Source organism: Vicia villosa, linkage group LG2 (genome assembly GCF_029867415.1).
Source record: "Vicia villosa cultivar HV-30 ecotype Madison, WI linkage group LG2, Vvil1.0, whole genome shotgun sequence".
Lineage (NCBI taxonomy): Eukaryota > Viridiplantae > Streptophyta > Magnoliopsida > Fabales > Fabaceae > Vicia > Vicia villosa.
The window spans coordinates 216,639,205-216,660,351 of NC_081181.1; the positions used below are offsets into that span (position 1 = coordinate 216,639,205).

The 21,147-nt window shown below is 33.8% G+C and overlaps 2 protein-coding genes and 1 pseudogene across 2 annotated transcripts; 1 reads left to right on the plus strand and 2 right to left on the minus strand.

Annotated features, from left to right (window-relative positions):
• Nucleotides 1–202: 202 nt before the first annotated feature.
• LOC131651329 (uncharacterized) lies at nucleotides 203–607 on the minus strand. Its single transcript, XM_058920994.1, has one exon. It carries the CDS (start codon nucleotides 605–607, stop codon nucleotides 203–205), a length of 405 nt encoding a protein of 134 aa, XP_058776977.1.
• Nucleotides 608–8,594: 7,987 nt separating this feature from the next.
• Nucleotides 8,595–10,344, plus strand: LOC131651330 (protein ALP1-like; annotated as a pseudogene).
• Nucleotides 10,345–10,474: 130 nt separating this feature from the next.
• LOC131648244 (methyl-CpG-binding domain-containing protein 7-like) lies at nucleotides 10,475–13,843 on the minus strand. The gene is made up of 7 exons (XM_058918018.1): nucleotides 13,630–13,843; nucleotides 12,703–12,825; nucleotides 12,401–12,496; nucleotides 12,052–12,174; nucleotides 11,296–11,523; nucleotides 10,807–11,036; nucleotides 10,475–10,712 (listed from the first exon to the last, which is right to left on the minus strand). The coding sequence occupies exons 1-6, from the start codon at nucleotides 13,807–13,809 to the stop codon at nucleotides 10,821–10,823; spliced, it is 966 nt and encodes a 321-aa protein (XP_058774001.1). The 5' UTR covers nucleotides 13,810–13,843; the 3' UTR covers nucleotides 10,475–10,712; nucleotides 10,807–10,820.
• Nucleotides 13,844–21,147: the final 7,304 nt, after the last annotated feature.

Sequence of the window (21,147 nt, forward strand, 5' to 3'; positions counted from 1 at the left end):
TAGTTTGAATAACGGCTAGTTTGAATAACGACTAGTTTGAATAACGGCTAGTTTGAATAACGACTAGTTTGAATAACGGCTAGTTTGAATAATATTTAAATATAAAAATACTAGAACATTGCATCTTATTACAATAGTCGTTAATACATAACAAGTACTGCATAATATGTAAATATAATAAATACTAGAACATTGCATATTATTACCATCCATATTTTTCTTTTAGGTTATTACAACGTTTTTCATGAAATTCACGTTGACTATCATTCATCTTAGAAGTGTTTGACATTATGAATTGCATTGTTTCAAACTCCATCTTTTCCTTGACTAATTTGTTTTCTTCCTCCTTAAGTCGTGCAAGATTTTCCATTACTTCCATTCTTTTATTCCTTGTATCGGAAGTAACACTAGAAGGAGGTTCAGTTGCATTTGCATTTTCCTTTGCCTTACCTTTTCGTTTTGCCGCCTTTTGTCCCATTGGACGCTCCATTGGAGATGGTGAGTTTAACTCACAACTTGAAGGTGTCTCTGAGTTTGGCGATGCCATGTATGAACCATTAGCAGAATTCTTTGTTCTCTTTGAAGAATTTTCGGTGAATGCTCCCATCCATTTAGGTTCATGTTTTAAAAGCCGCCATGCATACTCAAGATTGAATGGTGCACCTTCATCTTGTTCAAAAAAAGCATGTGCATTGATTAAGATATCTTTCTCTGACGCCCCACTTTTTTTTCCATGAACAACTTGTTTGTAACACCCAGCAAATTTTTGAACACAACCATTTATTCGAAGCCATCGAGATTTTTAATTGGCCTTGTGTCATACCCCAAAATTTGCCCATCACATTTTTATACTCAAGCCCATTTGAATCTTAGAAGCTTAAGATTCGAGTGACTGTACAATCTCCTAAACAACAACCCTCAAACTAGGGTTTTGATCTCTTCAAAGAAAAATCAAGTTACAAGACCTCAAAATGGAATCCTTGGCCTCTCATATGGCTCAAAGGGTCCTCATGCCAAGTTTCACGCTCTGATTCACAAGACTGCTCAGTCTACAGTTCAGAAGGTCAATAATCGACTGGTTGACCTAAAAGTCAAACCATGGTCAAACCACAGTCAAAATTCCTGATTCTTGGTCAACATCAACATTTTAATGTTAGATTCATCATTTGATCAAGGGTTGATCATGATTCATCAGGAAAAGATCAGAAATCAACAAATTCAAGAGTTTCTAAATTAGGGTTTCATAGGAAAAGTCAACCGAACTTTGACCGGCCATAACTTTTACATGGAACATCAAAAATTTCCCATCCAAATCTCATTTTGAAGGAAATTGAATTCTCTACAACTTTGTCTCTCACATGCCAAGTCTAAAAATGCTTCACTTGGAAGATATAAGCCAAAATATTACAGGTCCTTCTAGAAGATCGCAAAAAAGTCATCTTTTTGTAAAGAAGTGTACATGAACATGGAAACTTCAATGAAGATGAAACAAAAAGGAGTGTTTAAAGGACTCTTTGAGCTTTCTAAAAAGTCCTATAACACATTCATATGATAAATATCGAATGAGTTAGGGCTTTCACGAGTTGGGCGATTTTGAGGAAGTGTATGAAATGCAAAGTAAAGAATTTTGTGTTTTTAAGCAGTGGGCCATGGATTATGGATTACACACGTGATTTTAAGATTAAGATAGGCCCAAGTACCATTTGGATTATATTTTATGATTTTATTTTATTTATCATTGAATTTATTCGTATAAATTCATTTTTAAATCAAATAAAATCTAAATAAATCCAAATAAAATCATGTGAATACCTCATTAAGCAAATCAAGTCCAAATATATCCAAAAATTCGTGGTCTAGGGTTATGGAGAGAATATTCTCCAAAATTAGAAAGAATTAACATGTTTTTATTCAAAATATTTTTTCTCTCCAATAATCAAAGGTCCAAGCCCAAGATGAAACCCTAATTCACTCCATAATATATACAAAACATCAGTAGAGGAAGAGGGGACGAAAAAAGAAGGGGTGGAGGCAGTCACTACACTAGGGTTTTCACAAAAAAGATTCAACAAACTTGCATCATTGATTTTCAAGTTTCAGACCTCCATGGTCAATCACGAGCGTTCATTCATACTCCTGAACCTCTCAAGGATCTTTCCAGGTCTTTATGTAAGCAAGAGCATGCCCAGGATCGCGACTACAAGCGTGCACCATGTTGGTAAAAATTTGAAATCTCAAACCACCGAGTCATTCAATATTAATTGTGTTTGTGCATTCATACATGTATATGGTGTTGTTTAGAGTCGATTTAACGTGTTTGTTTCGAGCTTTAACACAGGTTTAGCACTTTGCCATTGTTAGGGCAAAGCTTCCTTTATTCTTCGTATCCACGTTTGCAGGCACATTCAGAGCGAACAAACATCATCAACAAGCTCACAAGGGTCCAATTAGAAGGTCTGGGTTGATATATTCCTTGTATTGTTGTTTTCTTTTTCGTTTCAAATTTGCAGGATGGGAGATGATGAACTCGTAGCAAGATTCGCAGCAAAAATCGCAGAAGAAACTGCGACAAAATCCGCAGGAAAGAAAGAAGATGATGATGAACAGTAGCCTGGCCGTTTGACTCATGCGCGTGGCACTTCTGGGCTTCCTGATTCGCCAGTCAAGCAAAAGTCTTTCTCTCTCCGCGTGTGGAATAATTCTATTCGTTGGTCAAAAGCTTCAAACTTTCACTCTTGCTTTGATTGGTTCCTCGTGCACCGATGGGCCCCAGCGTTTGACTTATTCCATCAATTACTTATTTCAATATTTATTCATTCTTGATTAATAACTTAACACATTGAAAACGCAACCTTATTGGTGAAGCAAAGGAGATATGACTCTGATGACTGGGGTTCGAACCATGCTCGGTTCAAATATTTTTGCAGCTTTGTATTATGTTGTTTCTCACAGATCCAGTGCGTATCGTCCGTAGGGGGTCTACGAAGAAGCGTTGCTCTCCATCCTTGGATCCTTTCTAGCGCAAATCTGGAAGGTTATGGGCGTGCTCTCCATGGTGTTCCCTCAGAAGGCAACCACACTGGATCTCCAACACCCAGGTTTTAATTTTTCTTTATTTTTATTATTATAATCTTGCCCTTTTTCCTTTTAATTAAACCAATATAGTTTTTTAAAAATATAGTTTTTTTTTAGTTTTTTCAGAGAATTCTCAAAAACTTTTTATAATATTTTTTTTATTTAGATTAATAATTTAATTTAGGTTTATACCATGATTTTATTTTTTATTTATAGATTTAATTATAATTTTATTTAGTTTTTAGGTTTAGGTTAAATTTATCAATTTAAGATTAGTAATTTAATCGGTAGACTTAGGCTAATTTAATCAGATTAAGATTTAGGTTTTATAAATTGGTATAATTTTAAACCTTATCAAAACTGTAGGCTAGGTTTTTACCCTTAGGTTTTTAGCCATAAGGTTTTTTAACCATGGTTTCCCTAAATTGCATTTTTATTCGCGAATTCTCTTCTCATCTCCCACTCCAGTGTATGTCGCATGCCTTTAATTTTTGATTTATTTTATTTCTGCCTTTATTTAATTATTTTCAGCCATTTAAATTCTAGAAATCATGTATAGGTCGCTTATTCGGTTTTTATGTAATAGTAATTAGGACTTTTTTTATTTTCCGCGTTTACTTTCCGCATTTCCCAATTTTTGGTTATGTACCCCCCTTAATCCCGAAGCCTTGTAATAGTTGTAGGTTTATTTTCTGTCTTTTAATTTCCGCACAATATAATTGTTATTTAACTGCGTGGTTAGTAAATAGGGAGTGACAAGATAATCAATTAATCGCTAGCTAATCTTAACTCAAAGATAAATATAATTGAAAACAATCACGTGATTGGTGCACACAAACACCTTTAGGGTACCCCTCTTGTTGCCTGTTGCCTGTTGCCTTCGATTTCGATCAAATAGTCAAGTCCCTTCGAATGTAAGGATACCTTAGCTTGCTGCCTTCGATTCAAAATCACCACGTCCCTCCGATAAAAGATCATAGTCCCTTTCGAGTTGCCTACGATAAAATGTGATCTCGTCCCTCGATTAAATGGTGATAGTCCCTTCGAATGCTAAGGTATCCTTATTGTTGCCTTAATGACTATTATATCCTTCCCTTAGACTACCTGCCCTCTTTATGGTAGGGACAGTCTTGTGGTGAACGATTATTCTCAATGACCCTTCGATGACCCGCACATCCAATTGAAAGACTTCCTGCCCTCGCATGGTATGGATAGATCCTTTCGCACGAAAGACTTAAAGAACAAGAAAGACAACGTAGGGTAGGTAGCTATTAATTGCTTGCTCAAATTCAAATCAAACTTTCAAATTACTTTTCACAACTCTCTTTAAAAACAATTTCAAAACAAGGCTACGCTTATTTACAAGCTAAAGTCCTTAACGAAAGATTTGGTAAAATATATGATCAATTGAAGGCTAATAAGAAGAAATTGCGAGAGAAAAATTAAAATACTATGAGTAAGGAATAAATTTATGAGATAAAATTTGATTAACATTTGCTTCTATTTATAACCAAATAAATTATAAAAATAAAATAAAAAGAAAAAGAGCCGTTGAAGACAACAGCTTTTAGTTATATTATTATTTTATAAGAAAGTGTCGTGGCTTCATATCATAACGTTTGCGTAGCTGGCGGAATTCAATTTTCAAATATTTCTTACAGCTAGCGTACGACACGGTAAAAGCTTACCGTTGGAGATGACCTTAGTATTGAGAGAGTATAAGCCATCATATGCGAGTTATGTTGTTCTGCTATTATACTAACTTTGTTTACTTTAGGGATTAGTTCTCTTATGGACTTGTAATAGATTTAAATATTACAAAGCTAAAACTATAAAAAAAAAGTTTGATGTATGGTTGTTAGGTTGAAGCCGTGTAAAAGTTTAAGTTGCTTTTTAATGGAAATTTTAAGAAAAAATTCTTAGAATTGGAGTAGGTCGTGTGGTTTAAGGTCAAACTAAAAAAATATTAAGTGTGATATCTCTTACCCAATCTCTTTAGTTATCTTTTATTTAACTTTTCTGCTTCTTAATATTTACTTTTATCATCTTCTCCAAATACATCTTTTTAAAATCAATCATTTCTATAAAAGGTTTTTTGAAACCAAATATCACATTGAAGCCTTTCCACCCCTCTCATGTTTGGTGTCGTTTGTTCAACAAGTGACATCAGAGCCTAACTCTGATTATAAGACTAATCATCCTCTTAAGAGATAATACGGTGATTTCAATTCGTTTTTTAATAAAAGTATTTCTTTGAACAAACCCCTATCATTTAATGGTGAAGGATATACTATATGGAGAACTATAATAAAAATATTTTTGGAAGATATTGATTGATATTGGTTTGTAGAATTATGTTTTATATGGTCTTTTTGTGCATACTCATTTCATAAATAATGAAGTAGTGAACAAAGAGCAAGAATAATGGACCACGAGAAAAAAGTGAAAAAAAGTTTTATATTTAAGTACTTGATGACAAGTGCTTAAGCATTAGAGAGTACAATCATAATTCTAATTGTAGCACGACTAAAGAAGTGTGAGACACCTTTGAAATGATTTATGAAGAATCTTGTGAGATCAAAAAGGAAAGGTTGTGTTGGAGGCAATTCGAGGATCAACATGATAAAGCATTTTACACTTAGGATACACCTTTTGTGAGACACACCACATATTCACCCAAAATCTTAAGGTGATATATGAGTGAGTTCTTCCACTTATAAATGCTCAAGTCACCACATTTCTATCCACACTTGCTACATTCTCAACACTCTCCCCTCAAGTGTGAGCCCACAATGCTCCCCTTCAAGTAGAAACTCCTTTTGTCCACATACACTTGTACCACCGTTGACACTTTTCACCTCTTCCTGAGCATTTTGACACACCACTATTCACCCAAAACCTTAAGGTGATAGGTGAGTGGGTTCTCCCACTTATAAATGCTCAAGTCACCACATTTCTATTCAATGTAGGACTATTATCCACACTACTCACACTTGCTACATTCTCAACAAGTTGAACACACTAGACCAAGAGTTAGAGATACCAGATAAAAATGAAAAAAATCTTCAAAGATAGTTCTCAAATTGTAAAATTCTTGGCAATATTTTAAAAAAATTATACATCTAACAAGTATCTAAAATTTAAGGACTACCGTTGTAAACCTAACTTGATATTAAAATCCACGAGATACAAATTATGTTGATAATTTACAGTAAAAACTCAATGAGTTAAAAATTACCGAAAAATTAAAAGAAGAAGACACATTGAAAAACCCTCCAAAATAAGAAGGAGATCAAAAAGGAAAATCTAGACTCATTTGATGAATTAGGGAAGAGGTGTGTTGTTAATAAAGTGATTATCATTTACAACTAGACAAATTAATTTGTATTGTTAGTAAAGTGACTATCATTTACAATTAGACAAATCAATTTCTATTGTCAATAAAGTGATTATCATTTACAACTAGACAAATAAATTTCTACAGTTAGTAAAGTGACTATCAATAACAACTAGACAAATTAATTTTTATTGTTAGTAAAGTGACTATCAATTACAAATAGACAAATCAATTTCTATTGTAGTAAATTAAGTGTCATTTAATTTGAATTTTTTGTTTTAAATTCAGAATTGTCTAGGATTATTAAAAATCTTGAAAATTACTTATGATGAATGTACATTGGTCTAGTGGTAAAGACGTGAAATGTGGTTTAAAGGGCCTGAATTCAACTTCTTATAAGAAATAATTAAAATTTTGTAAAGAATTAAATTGAGTCCATTTTATTGTGTAAGACTAATTTAGATTGTATAATTTTTGTGAGAGACTAAAATAGATCTTCACCCTTAATAATACCTGCAATATGAATACATCCTCCAAATGCAATATTCTTGAATGTAACTACTAAAATAAAAATGGCCGTATTTTCTATTCAATTTTGTCAGAAAAAGTCATGGGGACAACATTTATAAATTTGATATGCTAAAATATAATTTGTTATTTATACTATGGACTATGGGGTTATATATTTATTTATTAAGGCAAGAATTCGAAATTTGTACCGAAATCTAACAAACATTAACATACATTATAAATAATAAAATAAAAAAATCATTCCATTAATCGTACATCAAAACTAAATAATTAAATAAAGATATTTATGTAATCGATATACCAAAACAAATTTGGGAAAGGTATTGCCTCCATTACCTATTTCTATCTTTTGAAATTAAAAGAAAAAACTCAAATCCTACCACGAACCTAAACAAAACAAAAATTTTCAGTCAAACTCAAGATATGTTCAGGTGAATATCTATATGTAAGGATGAATTTCTTGTCATGAATAATATCATTAAGTTGATAATGTAAAACTTACATTTACAATTGTATAATGCATGAAAATAAACTGTATGTTTTTCAAAACTAGAAAGAAAATTAATCTATATTTGATATATTGTATTATTATTTATACACACTAGTAAACAAATTATATATAATTTGTTTAGATATTTGTAATATTTAATAATAAATACAATTGTATAAAAAATAATGATATTCATACACTTGCATAGGTTTAAATAATTTTGTATGGTGATTTTATACTCAAATGCATATTGAAAGCAATATTTATTAGTAAAAAAATTACGTGAATTTAACTGATCGTGTTCCGTTACAAATTTATTTAATACGGTATAAATTTTATTTAAATAAACATGTAGATATTTTATTGATAGTTCTCAGTGAAAAAAAATTTGATATTTAAAAATAAGAATTTTGTGTCTCAAATAAAAACAATTGTTAATTAAAATAAAATATGTATATTGCTGATAGTTTCCGGTGAGAGAATAAAAATATTGACATTTAAAAATAAGAATTTTGTGTTTCAAATAAATATAATGTTAACTAAAATAAAATAGGTATTTTGTTGTTAGTGATCAGTGAGAAAAGTAGAAATTTTGCCAGTTGAATTTTTTTTAATAATTATGAATAATTTTGACATTTAAAAATAATATTTTTAATTATTATGTTAATTCAATTTATTAATTTTTTTATGTTTAAAAAATAAAAAAGAAAATTGAGAGAGAAAAAATTAAAATGAAAGTGAAATATTGGAGAGAGAAAAAGAAAATGATAATTTGAAATCTGAAAGATTGACGGACATATGTTGCATTTTAGTTTGTTTGGAAGTTGAATAAAATGGTTGGATTATGAAAAGATAATTTAGTCTTTTTTTGCTTTGTAAATTGTTAGAACAGATAGGGTAATTTGGATATAATGTTGGACTTCTTTTTTAACCGCTTGATAGTAGATAGTAGATGAAAATAGATCTTTTACTACCCTGTCTCTCCGGCCATCTCTATTGCCCTTCATGGCTCAAAAATTATTAAATGAAAACAATTTGTTTTGAAAAAAGAGAAAAATATTAATGAGTGGCTATGATAACACTTGAATGGGCAGCACGGACCCGAGAGGATCCAAGTCCATAGTAGATAGTAGATAGAAGTAGATAAGTAAATTGAAGAAAATGGATCCACCTGTTGCAATGTCTGTTGCAATGTCTGCAGTTATCTCTCTCATGCTTCATCCAATGGTTAAAATTTGATATAAATTAAATAAATAAAATAAAGTTGTTTTCAAAAAAAAAGAAAAAATATAAATGGATGGTTGACATGATGACAGGATGGACAACAGGAAAGAGTAGGCAGGAGAGGATCCACATCTGTAAATTGAACGAGGTCAATATAGCTTTAGTTATGACAATCAAATAACAATTTTACTCATGAGTAAACTACGAAGCTAGAAGTGAATGAGGCACAAGAGAAGTTTCTAAACTACAAATTGTCTTTCTCTTTTGACATGCTTTGATTCTCTTCCTCTTATCCACAATCACATATATTAATATATATCATATCACTTCACTTGCTTGCACGTTGTCATAAACCAACATAACATGTCTTAATGCTCTTGTTCTTGCTTCTATTTTCCCTACCTTAATCCTTGTCTTCTTTCTTGTATGCTTCAAACATGTGTGTAAGTGTTCTGTTATTTATTTACTCTCTATATATATTATGATAGCAATGAATCTTGTTTTTCTCTCTGACCCTTTGAATTCTTTCTTGCATACTTTGTTTCCCCCTCAAAATACCTGATTCAAAACAAGAAAAGGGACAGAGATTAATAATGTTTCTGAAAGACATTTGAACATTTCAAGTTTACAAACGAAAAGCCAATGTCTCTATTTGATCAAGTAGCTGTGGCACTAAGAAGATTAGGAACCGGAGCCTCGCTCGTCACAACTGGCGAATCATTTGGGCTAAGCCACTCAACTGTGTCGCAAGTCACATGGCGATTTGTGGTTTCCATGGAAGAAAGAGCACTTAAGCATCTACAATGGCCTTCAACACAAGAGGAAATGAATGCAATCAAGTCAAAATTTGAGAAAATACAATGCTTCCCTAATTGCTGTGTCGCCATTGATGTTATTCACACCATTGTGTGCTTACCTGCATCCGAAGATTCAAGTGATGTGTGGCTTGATCATATAAACAATCACAGCATGGTTTTGCAAGCAATAGTTGAACCTGGCATGAAATTTCGGGACATTGTCACCCACCGGTTGGCCTGGTAAAATGAAGGACTGATTGATATTCGAGAGCTCGAACTTCAACAAGCCTTGCAAAAAAGGAGAGAGACTAAATGGAAAAATTATGAAATTTTCTGAAGGATCAGAAATAAGGGAATACATTATTGGTGATTCTCTATTTACTTACATTGTTGTTCCTTATCAAGAAAAAGAACTCTTGGAATCAGAACAGAGAGCAAATTTTAATAGGCTGCATTTGGAAACAAGAATGGTTGCACAAAGAGCATCAGTGAGGATTATTCTTGTCTGTTGCTAACTTCACAACATTGTTATTGAAATGCAACATGAAGTGAAGGAAGAATTACTATGTTTGTATCATCATAATCATGATTCGGGGTACAGTTACAGTCAACTCTTTTGTGATGGTGTTGATGAGAAGAGTTTGGCACTAAGGGAAAGTTTGTCTCAGTACTTGAATGGAAGGCTGCATCCATAATTTTCTTTCTCCTCATGTTACTAGCATTTGGTATAGCTCAAAAGAAATTCATTTAGTGGAATTGAATCATTGCAAATTATGAAATAGTTGCTCCTTTTTTATTTGTAGACTGTAAATCATTTGGATGATGCATTTGTACGTTTTTACCAAATTACAATGGCTGAAGATAAGGAGAGTAAAAAACTCCCATTAGCATGGAACATAGATTTGTTGCTGGAATAAAAGTTCTAGATGATTACTACTTCTTAGTTGCATTCCAAATCATTATGTGTAAAACCTTTTGAAAATCATGATTTTCAAAAGTTATAGATGATTACTCACAATAGAAGACATGGGATAGTTCATTAAATCTCTGTACAAGAAGAAAGCAAAATGAACACAGGTCTGAGTTTTAAGACTGAAGTTTGATGATGATGTTGGAACTTCAATCCTTCACCAGTGTGACACAAGATATACTATTGTAACCATTGAAATTAGAGTTATGCCTGCATATATGCTACAACCTAAGCTACATGGTAACAACACATAGTCACCAATATGTCCTGTTATATCCATTGTTAATCCTGCAAAGTTGGATGAATTCATGTAAAAAGTGATATCAGCGCTTTTCAAGGCGTCAAATTACATGAAAACAGATATAACTTGGTTCTAGCTTACCTCAACTATTGAGTCTAGTATCCATTAGTAACCTCTTCATTGATAGACATTGAAAATTCTTCGGACCATTTTGTCTTTTCAATTTCAGATGCTGGTACAGTAGAACCATTAAGGAAAGGGTTCCAGAAGCCACCAGGACCAGACAAAACCCATCTTACTTTTGTTGGTGGTCTTGTTATGTCATCTTTCCCCGTTTTGATTTTCTTCCAATAATGAGTTCTTTCGAAATCCTTGAAAAGAAATTCAATTAGTTATACTCAATGTAAGGTCAGTTCTTGTAGAAAGATTATAGTTTTGAAACTTACTGTGGATTGATACTTGATACCACCACATTATTAAAAGTTTAAAGACGGGACTATACACTAACCGTGTAAAACGTTTCTACACAAACTACAACTAGATCTTGTCACTTACATATTTAGGAATCAATATAACAAAGTGACATCATTATTAATTGTTGGATTTATAGTAAGCTGTTGGTTTAGGCACCTTGGGTGTAGCTCTACATGCATTTTCTCTGATTGAATGTCCCTCATAATCGGATGGCTTAGGCACCTTGGGTGTAGCTCTACATGCATTTTCTCTGAATGAATGTCCCTCATAATCTGTTGGTTTAGGCACCTTGGGTGTAGCTCTACATGCATTTTCTCTGATTGAATGTCTCTCATAATCTCTTGCAGGACGAAACTTTTGTTTAGTCCTAGACTTGATGCCAGTCTGCAGTATATATAGCACAGATCAAGTCAATGAAAGCCTACAGTAGAGAACTCACTTCTAAAGCCTAGCTGATAAGAAATCTAGCTTATAGCAAAATTGGAATCCAATTTTTCATTTTTAGCAGAACAATGAATCAATTTAACAGAATCACAGACAGCAATTTTTATTGCCTTTTATTATTTACTTTTTCAGTGACTCTTTCATTATTTCATATCAAGAATGAAGGTAATTTCCATCATATACATTAAAGCAAAAACTGTACTAGAACTTCATCATGCAGTAAAACAATCTATATTTGGTTTGTTGTTGCGGGAAATAGCTGAACGATTAAGAGAAACTTTTATACTTCCTCCTACAATCTTATAAACCAAGTGTATCAAAAAAAAAAAAAACATTTACAAAATGATATGTTTGAGTATCTAGAAGTATTTCATTATCATTTCAAACATCGGTATAGATGCCACTATGTTCCTCCTGTCATCAACTAAAGATGATAGAAACTAATGTAAACATGAAATTAGAACTTACATTGTTTTTGTTTTCTGATACCATTCTTTCAGTAGGAAGATAGTCTCTTGTTTCTTCATTTAGATATCGCCGAACAGATATCAAAGAACGGAACTTCTGTCCAGTGTGTGGCTCTATGTAATACTGAAAAAAATTCATAAAAAAAAATAAATTAAATCAATGAAAGGAAGGGAAGAATTTCCAAATGGTTTTAGAAATTACTTGTGGAGTTTCAAAAATTGACTTCAACAATAATCAGTTTTTCTTTAATAGCTTGTATATTTACAAAGTGTATTATGTGCATAAAATGCAGTGACAAGATGCATGCATGCATGAAAATGAAATTAAGTGAAAGAGAAAAGAAGGTTACCCTGTCAATGTGGTTGGGGTTAGAGGTACGGCGAACTTGGTTAACCACCCAATCATCGGGAAGCTTGCCACTATTCGGCTTATTGTCGAGAAACAGCTGAATGATTAAGAAAGACTTTTATGCTTCCTACAATCTTATAAACCAAGTGTATCCAAAAAACATTTACAAAATGATCTGTTTGAGTATCTAGAGGTATTTCATTATCTTTTCAAACATCAGGATCAATGCCACTATGTTTCTCCTGTCACCGACTAAAGAGACATACTAGAAAAAATGATGTAAACATGAAAATTAGAACTCACAGTGTTTTTGTTTTCTGATATCACTCTTTCAGTAGGAAGATAGTCTCTTGTTTCTCCATTTAGATATCTCCGAACAGATATCAAAGAACGGAACTTCTGTCCAGAGCCTGGCTCTATGTAATACTGAAAAAAATAAATTAAATCAATGCAGGAAGGGAAGGATTTCCAAATGGTTTTAGAAATTACTTGTGGAGTTTCAAAAGTTGAGACAAGAACAAGACAATGATGAGCCAACAACAATAATAGAGAATCCAAGCCTAAGACGTATATTAACAATAGATATAAAGCAGAACAAGCTATTAAAACTTCCTTTCCTAACTTTTGTGTTTAATGTAAGCAATGTTGTTTAGCTATATAGGCTCAATTTAAATTGTTTCTAGTTCACATTGATTTATCTTATTCATTTGGTTTTCTCGATTTTTCAAACGAAGCACTAACCCTTTAATAGAAATACACAAATTCATCTCAAGACGGACACCGAAAACACAACATTGACATTGACACCAGATATAATTTGAAAAATAATGAATAAATTAAACATAATCACAAGTGTCGGTGTCAGTTTCAAACATAGACACGGTCAGTGACACACTTTTTTTTTTTTTCAAAATGGTCGGTGCTACATAGATAGATAGTAGTCAACATTAATAGTGTTGAGAATGAAGACACCTATTGGAAGCATTTTAAACTTCAACGTGAATCAGTTTTTCTCTAACAATTGTATATTTACAAACCCTAAGTGTTAAATTCAAAATGAATAAATATAAAGAGTCTGAAAATGCAATCAAATCCTGCAATCCCTACACAATTGCAACACTATAGATATACCAAAGAAACGCAAACTATATATATATGAGCATAAAATGCGGTGAAAAGATCCATGCATGCATGAAATATGCAATTAAGTGGAAGAGAAAAGAAGGTTACCTTGTCAATGTGGTCGGGGTTAGAGACACGGCGTCTTTGCTGAACCAGCCAATCATCGGGAAGGTTGAACCGTGACGGCGTCATCATCTTCAATTGTTTTCCTCTTGAAGTAGTTGGATTGTGATTGAGATGTTGATTTTCATCATCAATGGCGGTTTTCGGTGCTATCGTCAATGACATGCTGTTACTTGGGACTCACTCACAGACTCACTCTCACAGTCAAAGTAAGTAAAAGTGTGTATTTATTGTACTAACATTTTTATTTCTCTCATTTAATACTCACATACCCACACTCACAGTTTGGATTAACATTTTAATTTTCATTATTGATTGGATATCTAATACTCCTCCGTCCTATATTATTTGTCACAATTGACTTATTTCACAAAAATTAATTATTAATGTATTCAAATTAATATTAATGTTAAGTGAGAGAATAATAAATTAAAAGTATTTATTATATAGTATAATTAGAAGATTAAATATAAATATGCATTAGTAATCTAAAATGATAAGTATTTTAAAACAATTTTTTTTTTAAATGTGACACTTATTTTGGAACGGAGGAAATACTATTGAGTTTACACTTTTCCTACACGACTTTTAGCGAAAAACTTGCATAAATACAAACCAATTAATAAGAAGAGAAAAAAATTTTAATTTATTTTAAATTTAATTGGATTTACGGTTTTTAATTTGAGTTTACAATTTGATTGATTAAATAAGAGAGATAAAAATTATATTTATTTTTTAATTTATAAAAAAATTGTAATTTATAAAACTATATATTATGTTTGTTTTTATACAAGTATTTTTTTTTATTTTTAAACTTTTTAATTTTCATTATCATATCTCAATATTTTTTAACGTAATTTTAAAAGAGAAAAGAGATGGTGCACTGATAGTGTAAATTATTTCTACACTGTCAATCAATGACGGCTATGTAAAACGCCAAGTGATACTTTAAATTTTAAAATATTTTTATGATTAGACACTTTAAAATATTATAATTGAATGTATGTGTAATTTTTTTATACTAACCATAGTGTACTACCATTAGACTCATGCTTTAGATCTTATTTTCTATGTTGATGTGGTTTTTAAAAATAATTTAGTTAAATTTAATTTAATATTGAACATTTAAATATTTTACTAAACGTGGTTTATTATATTTTAAAATAATTTTTTATTGATTTTTTTTAAATTACATAAATTGTGGTAAAATATTTTACAATCTAAAATTAGGGGAAGTAAAAATAGGAAAAAAAATTAAAATAACCAGGTTTAATAAAAAATTTACTGAAAAAACCAACTTTTCGGGGTATTTACCAAACTGTCTAGGTTTGGGACATACTGGAAGAGAATGCGCCAAATAAAATGGCGCATGCATGGTCCACACGCCAAACCATTTGGCGCAAAAGAACAAAAATTAGGGCAAAGATGTGTAAGCCATTTGAAATGGCGCATATGGCCATGCATTAACACATAGGCGCCAAACCAATTGGCTCCTATGTGTGGGCCATTTTTTTTTTCAAAAATAACCCGTTTCGGGTATTTCCGCGCACCGTTTTTTATTCCGGTCTTTTATTTTCGTAAAAACGTCTTAGAATGGAGTTCGTAAAATTATCACTAACCCTAAATAACGTTTGCGTTATAGATATCGGATTTTCACAAAAGCACAATTTATTGATGAGAGACCGACGAACGGTTACAAGAGTTGGTAAGGGAAACTGATACATTGTCGAAAAAAAAATACAGATTATATTAAACTTGCGACGAGGTTGCGCCACGATTAGGGCATCTTTTTCTATTGTGCCCCACCTGACGACAAATGCTGCATTTTCGTTCCATTTTGTCGTGGACGTCCATTTCGGTTCTAATCCGTGTACTATTGGGACGCCCTTTTTTCTTTCGCCGCATTGCGTCGTTGTGCCAAACTACCTCTCCATCATACTCAGGCTAGTAATCCTCCTTGGCCACCACAGGGAACGCAACACTGTAAACTCTGAGCAATGTCTGAGTCTTGTAAATCGGAGACAGTAGTGATTTAGCGTCGCGGTGCGCATACGCACATGCAGCTATGACGTGCGAGCAAGGCATACGAAAAGCTTGAAACCTTCCACAGTCGCACCAATCCTCGTCCAGAAGAACCCTATATTGTTGTCTTGGCAATCCCTCATTGTGGTCAATTGTCTCCCGCACACTGAACGTGCGATTGAAACGGTCAAAAGAAGTTACTTGATGAGTGTTCGCTTTTGCCGATTGCTGTTGCATAAATTTCATGCAACTATCACTTAATAGTTGACCAGATTGCCTAACATCACCCCATTTCCTCCCTCTCGTTGAGAAGAGTGCAGCCATCCTAAAGTATGTAGCCTCCACTAGTGCTGTGATTGGAAGATTACGAATGCCTTTGAAAACGCCATTCATGGATTCCACGAGATTTGTCGTCATATGGCCCCATCGCACGCCCTTGTCGTAAGCCCTTGTCCATTTCTCCCTAGAAAGGTTATCTACCCAACTACCTGCCTCTGGATTTGTCATTACAATCTCACTCCGATAATGCTGGAATGTGGGTTGGGTCAATGCATAACCAGCATTGACCAAGGCCTTTCTTAGATGTCTGTCCTTGATCTCCCGCATGAAGTTCTGGGCGATGTGGCGAATACAATAGACGTGTTTTGAAGGGGGGTCATGCCATCCGTTTGCTGGATTATTATAAGCACTCTCTATGGAAGCGTGCCTATCAGAGATTAAACATATGTCAGGCTGAGGAGCAACATGTTCTCGGAGGTTCCTTAGAAAGAAACTCCAACCCGCCGCAGTTTCACCTTCGACGATTGCAAACGCCACTGGAAATATGTTGTTGTTCCCGTCTTGTGCAACCGCCATGAGCATGGTTCCTTTGTATTTGCCGTATAACCATGTTCCATCAATTTGAAGTATGGGTTTATAATGTGCAAATCCCCGTACGCAAGGTTTGAACGCCCAAAAAAGCCGATGGAATATTCCATTTCCTTGGCCAGGGTTTCCATCCAGGGCATGCGCGGGCAGCGTCTCAAGAATAGTAATAGTGCCAGGTGCGTAACTGTGTAGCGCATTGAGGTATCGGGGAAGAATTTTGTATGACTCCTCCCAGTTGCCGTAGACTGTCTCAATTGCCTTTGTTTTTGCAACCCACGCCTTTCTGTAAGATGGAGTGTAGTTGAAGGTTGTAACGATATGCGAGATAATATTTTTGACCTTCAGAGACGGATCAGAACTTATTAGAGGCAAGATCTCCTGACAGATGAGATCGGCACTGAGTTTCGTATAATCCTGGGAAGTGTTAGGGTTGACTCACGTGTGTTGCTGCGTAATCGATCCTATTTTCCATGCATTACTTCTCTTCCTATAAGAAGCCAACAGTCTGAAGCCACACTCTGGATTCTTACAAGTGATTACATACCGTTCCAGGTTAGAACGATCTACTTCAAAATCAACGTTGTGCGCCATGTGCCATTTTTTTATTGTTCTAAGACAAGCCTCCTTAGAGGGAAACTTGTCTACTTCCTTTAATTCATCGTCAGCTTGGATGTATGGTGTGAAGAAGATGTCGGATGATGGTTCGTCACCTTCTAGGTTCAGGTTACTCATATGTGTTGGAGGTGCGTACACGTGAGCTGGAGGCACCAAAGTTTGTTGCTCGTCGTCGGATTCCTCGTTGACCATGTCGTCAAATTCAGTTTCCAGATCTTCTTCTTCCTCGTCTATGACATCAACTTCTTCTTGTTCGTTGACTGGTGGGTCTATAACTTGTGACTGGACAATCTGAGTTTCTTGTGTTCCAACCTGTAGAGTAACGTACAACTCGATGGAATCCAAGCCAGAGTATTCGTGGGTTGTAAACATATCTTGCAGGTCTTCATCAGTGGCAATCTCCATCTCATAAAACTTGACGGTGTTGTCGTCATTGAAAGAGGGGCATTGGTAAAAAACGTTTGCGATAGGACCCATTGCAATCTTAGCGTATAGTCGCTGAATGAAGTACGAAAAGTTTGCTCTTTTGCTTAGCAAAAATGGAACAACCTGAGTGTTTCTCATCACAAAACCGGCTATTTCATGAGAGTAAGTCTCACCGTTTAGATGGGCATGCACAAGGTACTGTGTAGATGAAGCCATTTCGACGGGGAAGTGTGTGGGTGTTTTAAGATGAAGTCAGATTAGGCAAAATTGCTAGTGTGAGTTGTAATCTTTAGAAAACATAGGGTGTAATATATATATATATATATATGGTGGTTCTTCAATAATTTTACACACACACACACACACACACACACACACACACACACACACACACACACACACATATATATATATATATATATATATATATATATATATATATATATATATATATATATATATATATATTAAATAATAATTATATATATTTGAATTAAATTCAATGATCTGGCGTTGACAACACAAGAGACAGACACACTGATCTAAGTCTGCCAAAGGATTCCAAATTGATTATAAAAGACAGACACACTGATCTAGGTCTGGCACAAGATTCCGAATTGATTATAAAAGACAGACACACTGATCTAGGTCTGTATATATATATATATATATAAACATATTTTAATAATTATATATATATATATTAAATAATAATTATATATATTTGAATTAATAATTATATTTTACTGTATATATAAATTCAGTTATGTATGTAATTAATAATTATGTATTTTAATTAATCCACATATCCGTTGGGGTAATTGATGTTCAGACGACAACAACTAACACAACAACCACATTTAATTTAATTCAATGATCCGGCGTTGACAACACAAGAGACAGACACACTGATCTAGGTCTGCCAAAGGATTCCAAATTGATTATAAAAGACAGACACACTGATCTTGGTCTGCCAAAGGATTCCAAATTGATTTTAAAAGACAGACACACTGATCTAGGTCTGGCACAAGATTCCGAATTGATTATAAAAGACAGACACACTGATCTAGGTCTGTATATATATATAAACATATTTTAACAATTATATATATATATATATATATTAAATAATAATTATACATATTTGAATTAATAATTATATTTTACTGTATATATAAATTCAGTTATGTATGTAATTAATAATTATGTATTTTAATTAATCCACATATCCGTTGGGGTAATTGATGTTCAGACGACAACAACTAACACAACAACCACATTTAATTTAATTCAATGATCCGGCGTTGACAACACAAAACAACCGGTGAATCATGATATTACATTGCAAAAAAAGAAAATAGCACAGAACAACTGATAGTACACGCTCACTCATTGCAACAAATAAAACAACACTTAATCTAAACTACTCAAGTATCACTGCAAGAACGAGTGGATTTTCAACGCCTCGGTTAACTTCTCCACTGTGTGTCCAAAACATTAGATCCACGTCCACATCGTCTTTCACACGATCCCAATAATACATGTACGTGCCTTCAGGGTTATTATCCGTCAACGTAATGTATGGACATCGGTAATCTATCTGTTTAACTTTCCTGGTTGGACCATCCAGCTGACGAAACCCAGTGTTGATGGCGCCAACAACAACTCCAACAACAACAACAACAACTCCAGGAACAATAACAACTCCAGGAACAACAACAAAATCTTTTCAGTACTCCATCCCGTTCCGCACGCAACTACCGCCAATCAAATATTTTTCAATCCCAGTCTCAACCATTACAAGAATATGAAGACCACCATCATTCCTCGGACCAATATCAGACCCATTCACAACCATTCGGATTTGCAGCATTTGCAGGGTCCACAAGGGGATTCGGCCAAAACCTTACTCCCGGTTCATCTAGCCTTCATCTTAGTCCCGACGATGGTCCTCATGGTGAATCCTCTTACCGTGGCACCCCCTCCGGCTTCGCAACACCTTCAAACCAATTCGGCTTTAATCAGGGTAGTTCTAGTGCAGCTGGATGCTATGAACCCGAAGTCTTTTCCCAACCTACTCCACCACCACGACTTAACACGTTTGAGGGGATGGGTAACCGAATTTACAACAGCGGTTTTCCGGATAATTATGGGGGCGTCGACGAATTCATTGACAGCGATCAACGAGACATCCCAATGCCGGGCCCAGTGACACAAACCTAGCAAGAACCACAAAGGGGCAGAGCTAGGGAAAGGGGTGGTGCCAATATTCGCGGCGAGATCAACGATCGCGGCAAACGTGTCATAACAAGACGAAATTGCGGGACGGATGGCTATCTTGGTGATGGACGCCATTGATCATATTGTTGTATTTTCTTTAATCAATTGTGTCGCTATATCGTTTCTCTAATTATCTGTAATCGATGTTTCGTTCCTTTAATATAATGCACCAATGTTATATTTTCGGTTAACAAATGTCAATTTACGTTTTGTGTACTTCATTTTTAAGACTAAAAAATTATTTTGAAAATTTATTTATATATATATCTTAACTAATTAAATAAAAATGGAATTTTGAAAATATATATATTAACAAAATCTTAACTAAAAAAAAAAAAAAAAAAAAAGAATAAGCCTTTGGCGCCAAATGAAATGGCTATTAGGGCAAAAAGAAGCCTAATGCGCCATTCCATTTGGCGCAAACAATCCCTTTTTTAGGGTTAGCCAAATGGTTTGGCGCATACACCCACTTTTAACACTTATACGCCATTTGGTTTGGCGCATCCACTTCTCTGGGGTCCCAAACCTAGACAGTTTGGTAAATACCCCAAAAATATAGTTTTTTTGGTAATTTTTTTATTAAACATGGTTAATTAAATTTTTTTTTCCAGAAAATAGAACTAACTTGTCGCACATGTTTATTTTGTTACTGTATTTTTTTGGGGACCAAAGTTTTAGATCTTCACCTCTAATATGTCTGTCTCGCTCTGCTTTATTTTTTGTAGGTTTTTCTGGACGTTGACATTAACAAGAATTTTTACGAGTTTTGGTTTTTAGGGGTTTAAAGCTCTCACCCTTGGCCCGTCTCATCCTGATTTTTTGTAAGGCGAATCTGTATTTTAGACTCGCACTCTCAATTATGCTCGCTCTGCCCCCTTGCGGGTCTAAATGGGACGGGCTAATATAAGTAAGCAATGTGACGTGGAAATAACTCACTGACCCCCTTATTCATGGTCAATGTGGAACATTTGGACCCATATTCAGACACATTTATGCAAGAAAATGAGTAGGAAAAAAGAATATAAAATCAGATTTTCGTACTTAGAAGAATGCACAAAAACTACACTATATAATAGAAAAAAATTGTTCATGAAAGGAAATAATCCTTGGGTCGGGATCGTTCTCTAATAAATTATCATGTGGTAATTACCAATTAAACCTAACAAATATGGAAGCAAACTAGCCAGATACGAAGCTTAATCAATTACAAGAGTTCCTAATCAATTAAGTGGTTGACTCATTCTTTATTCAATTAGATACAAATTCTAATAGATTAAAGAGCGACATTTTTCT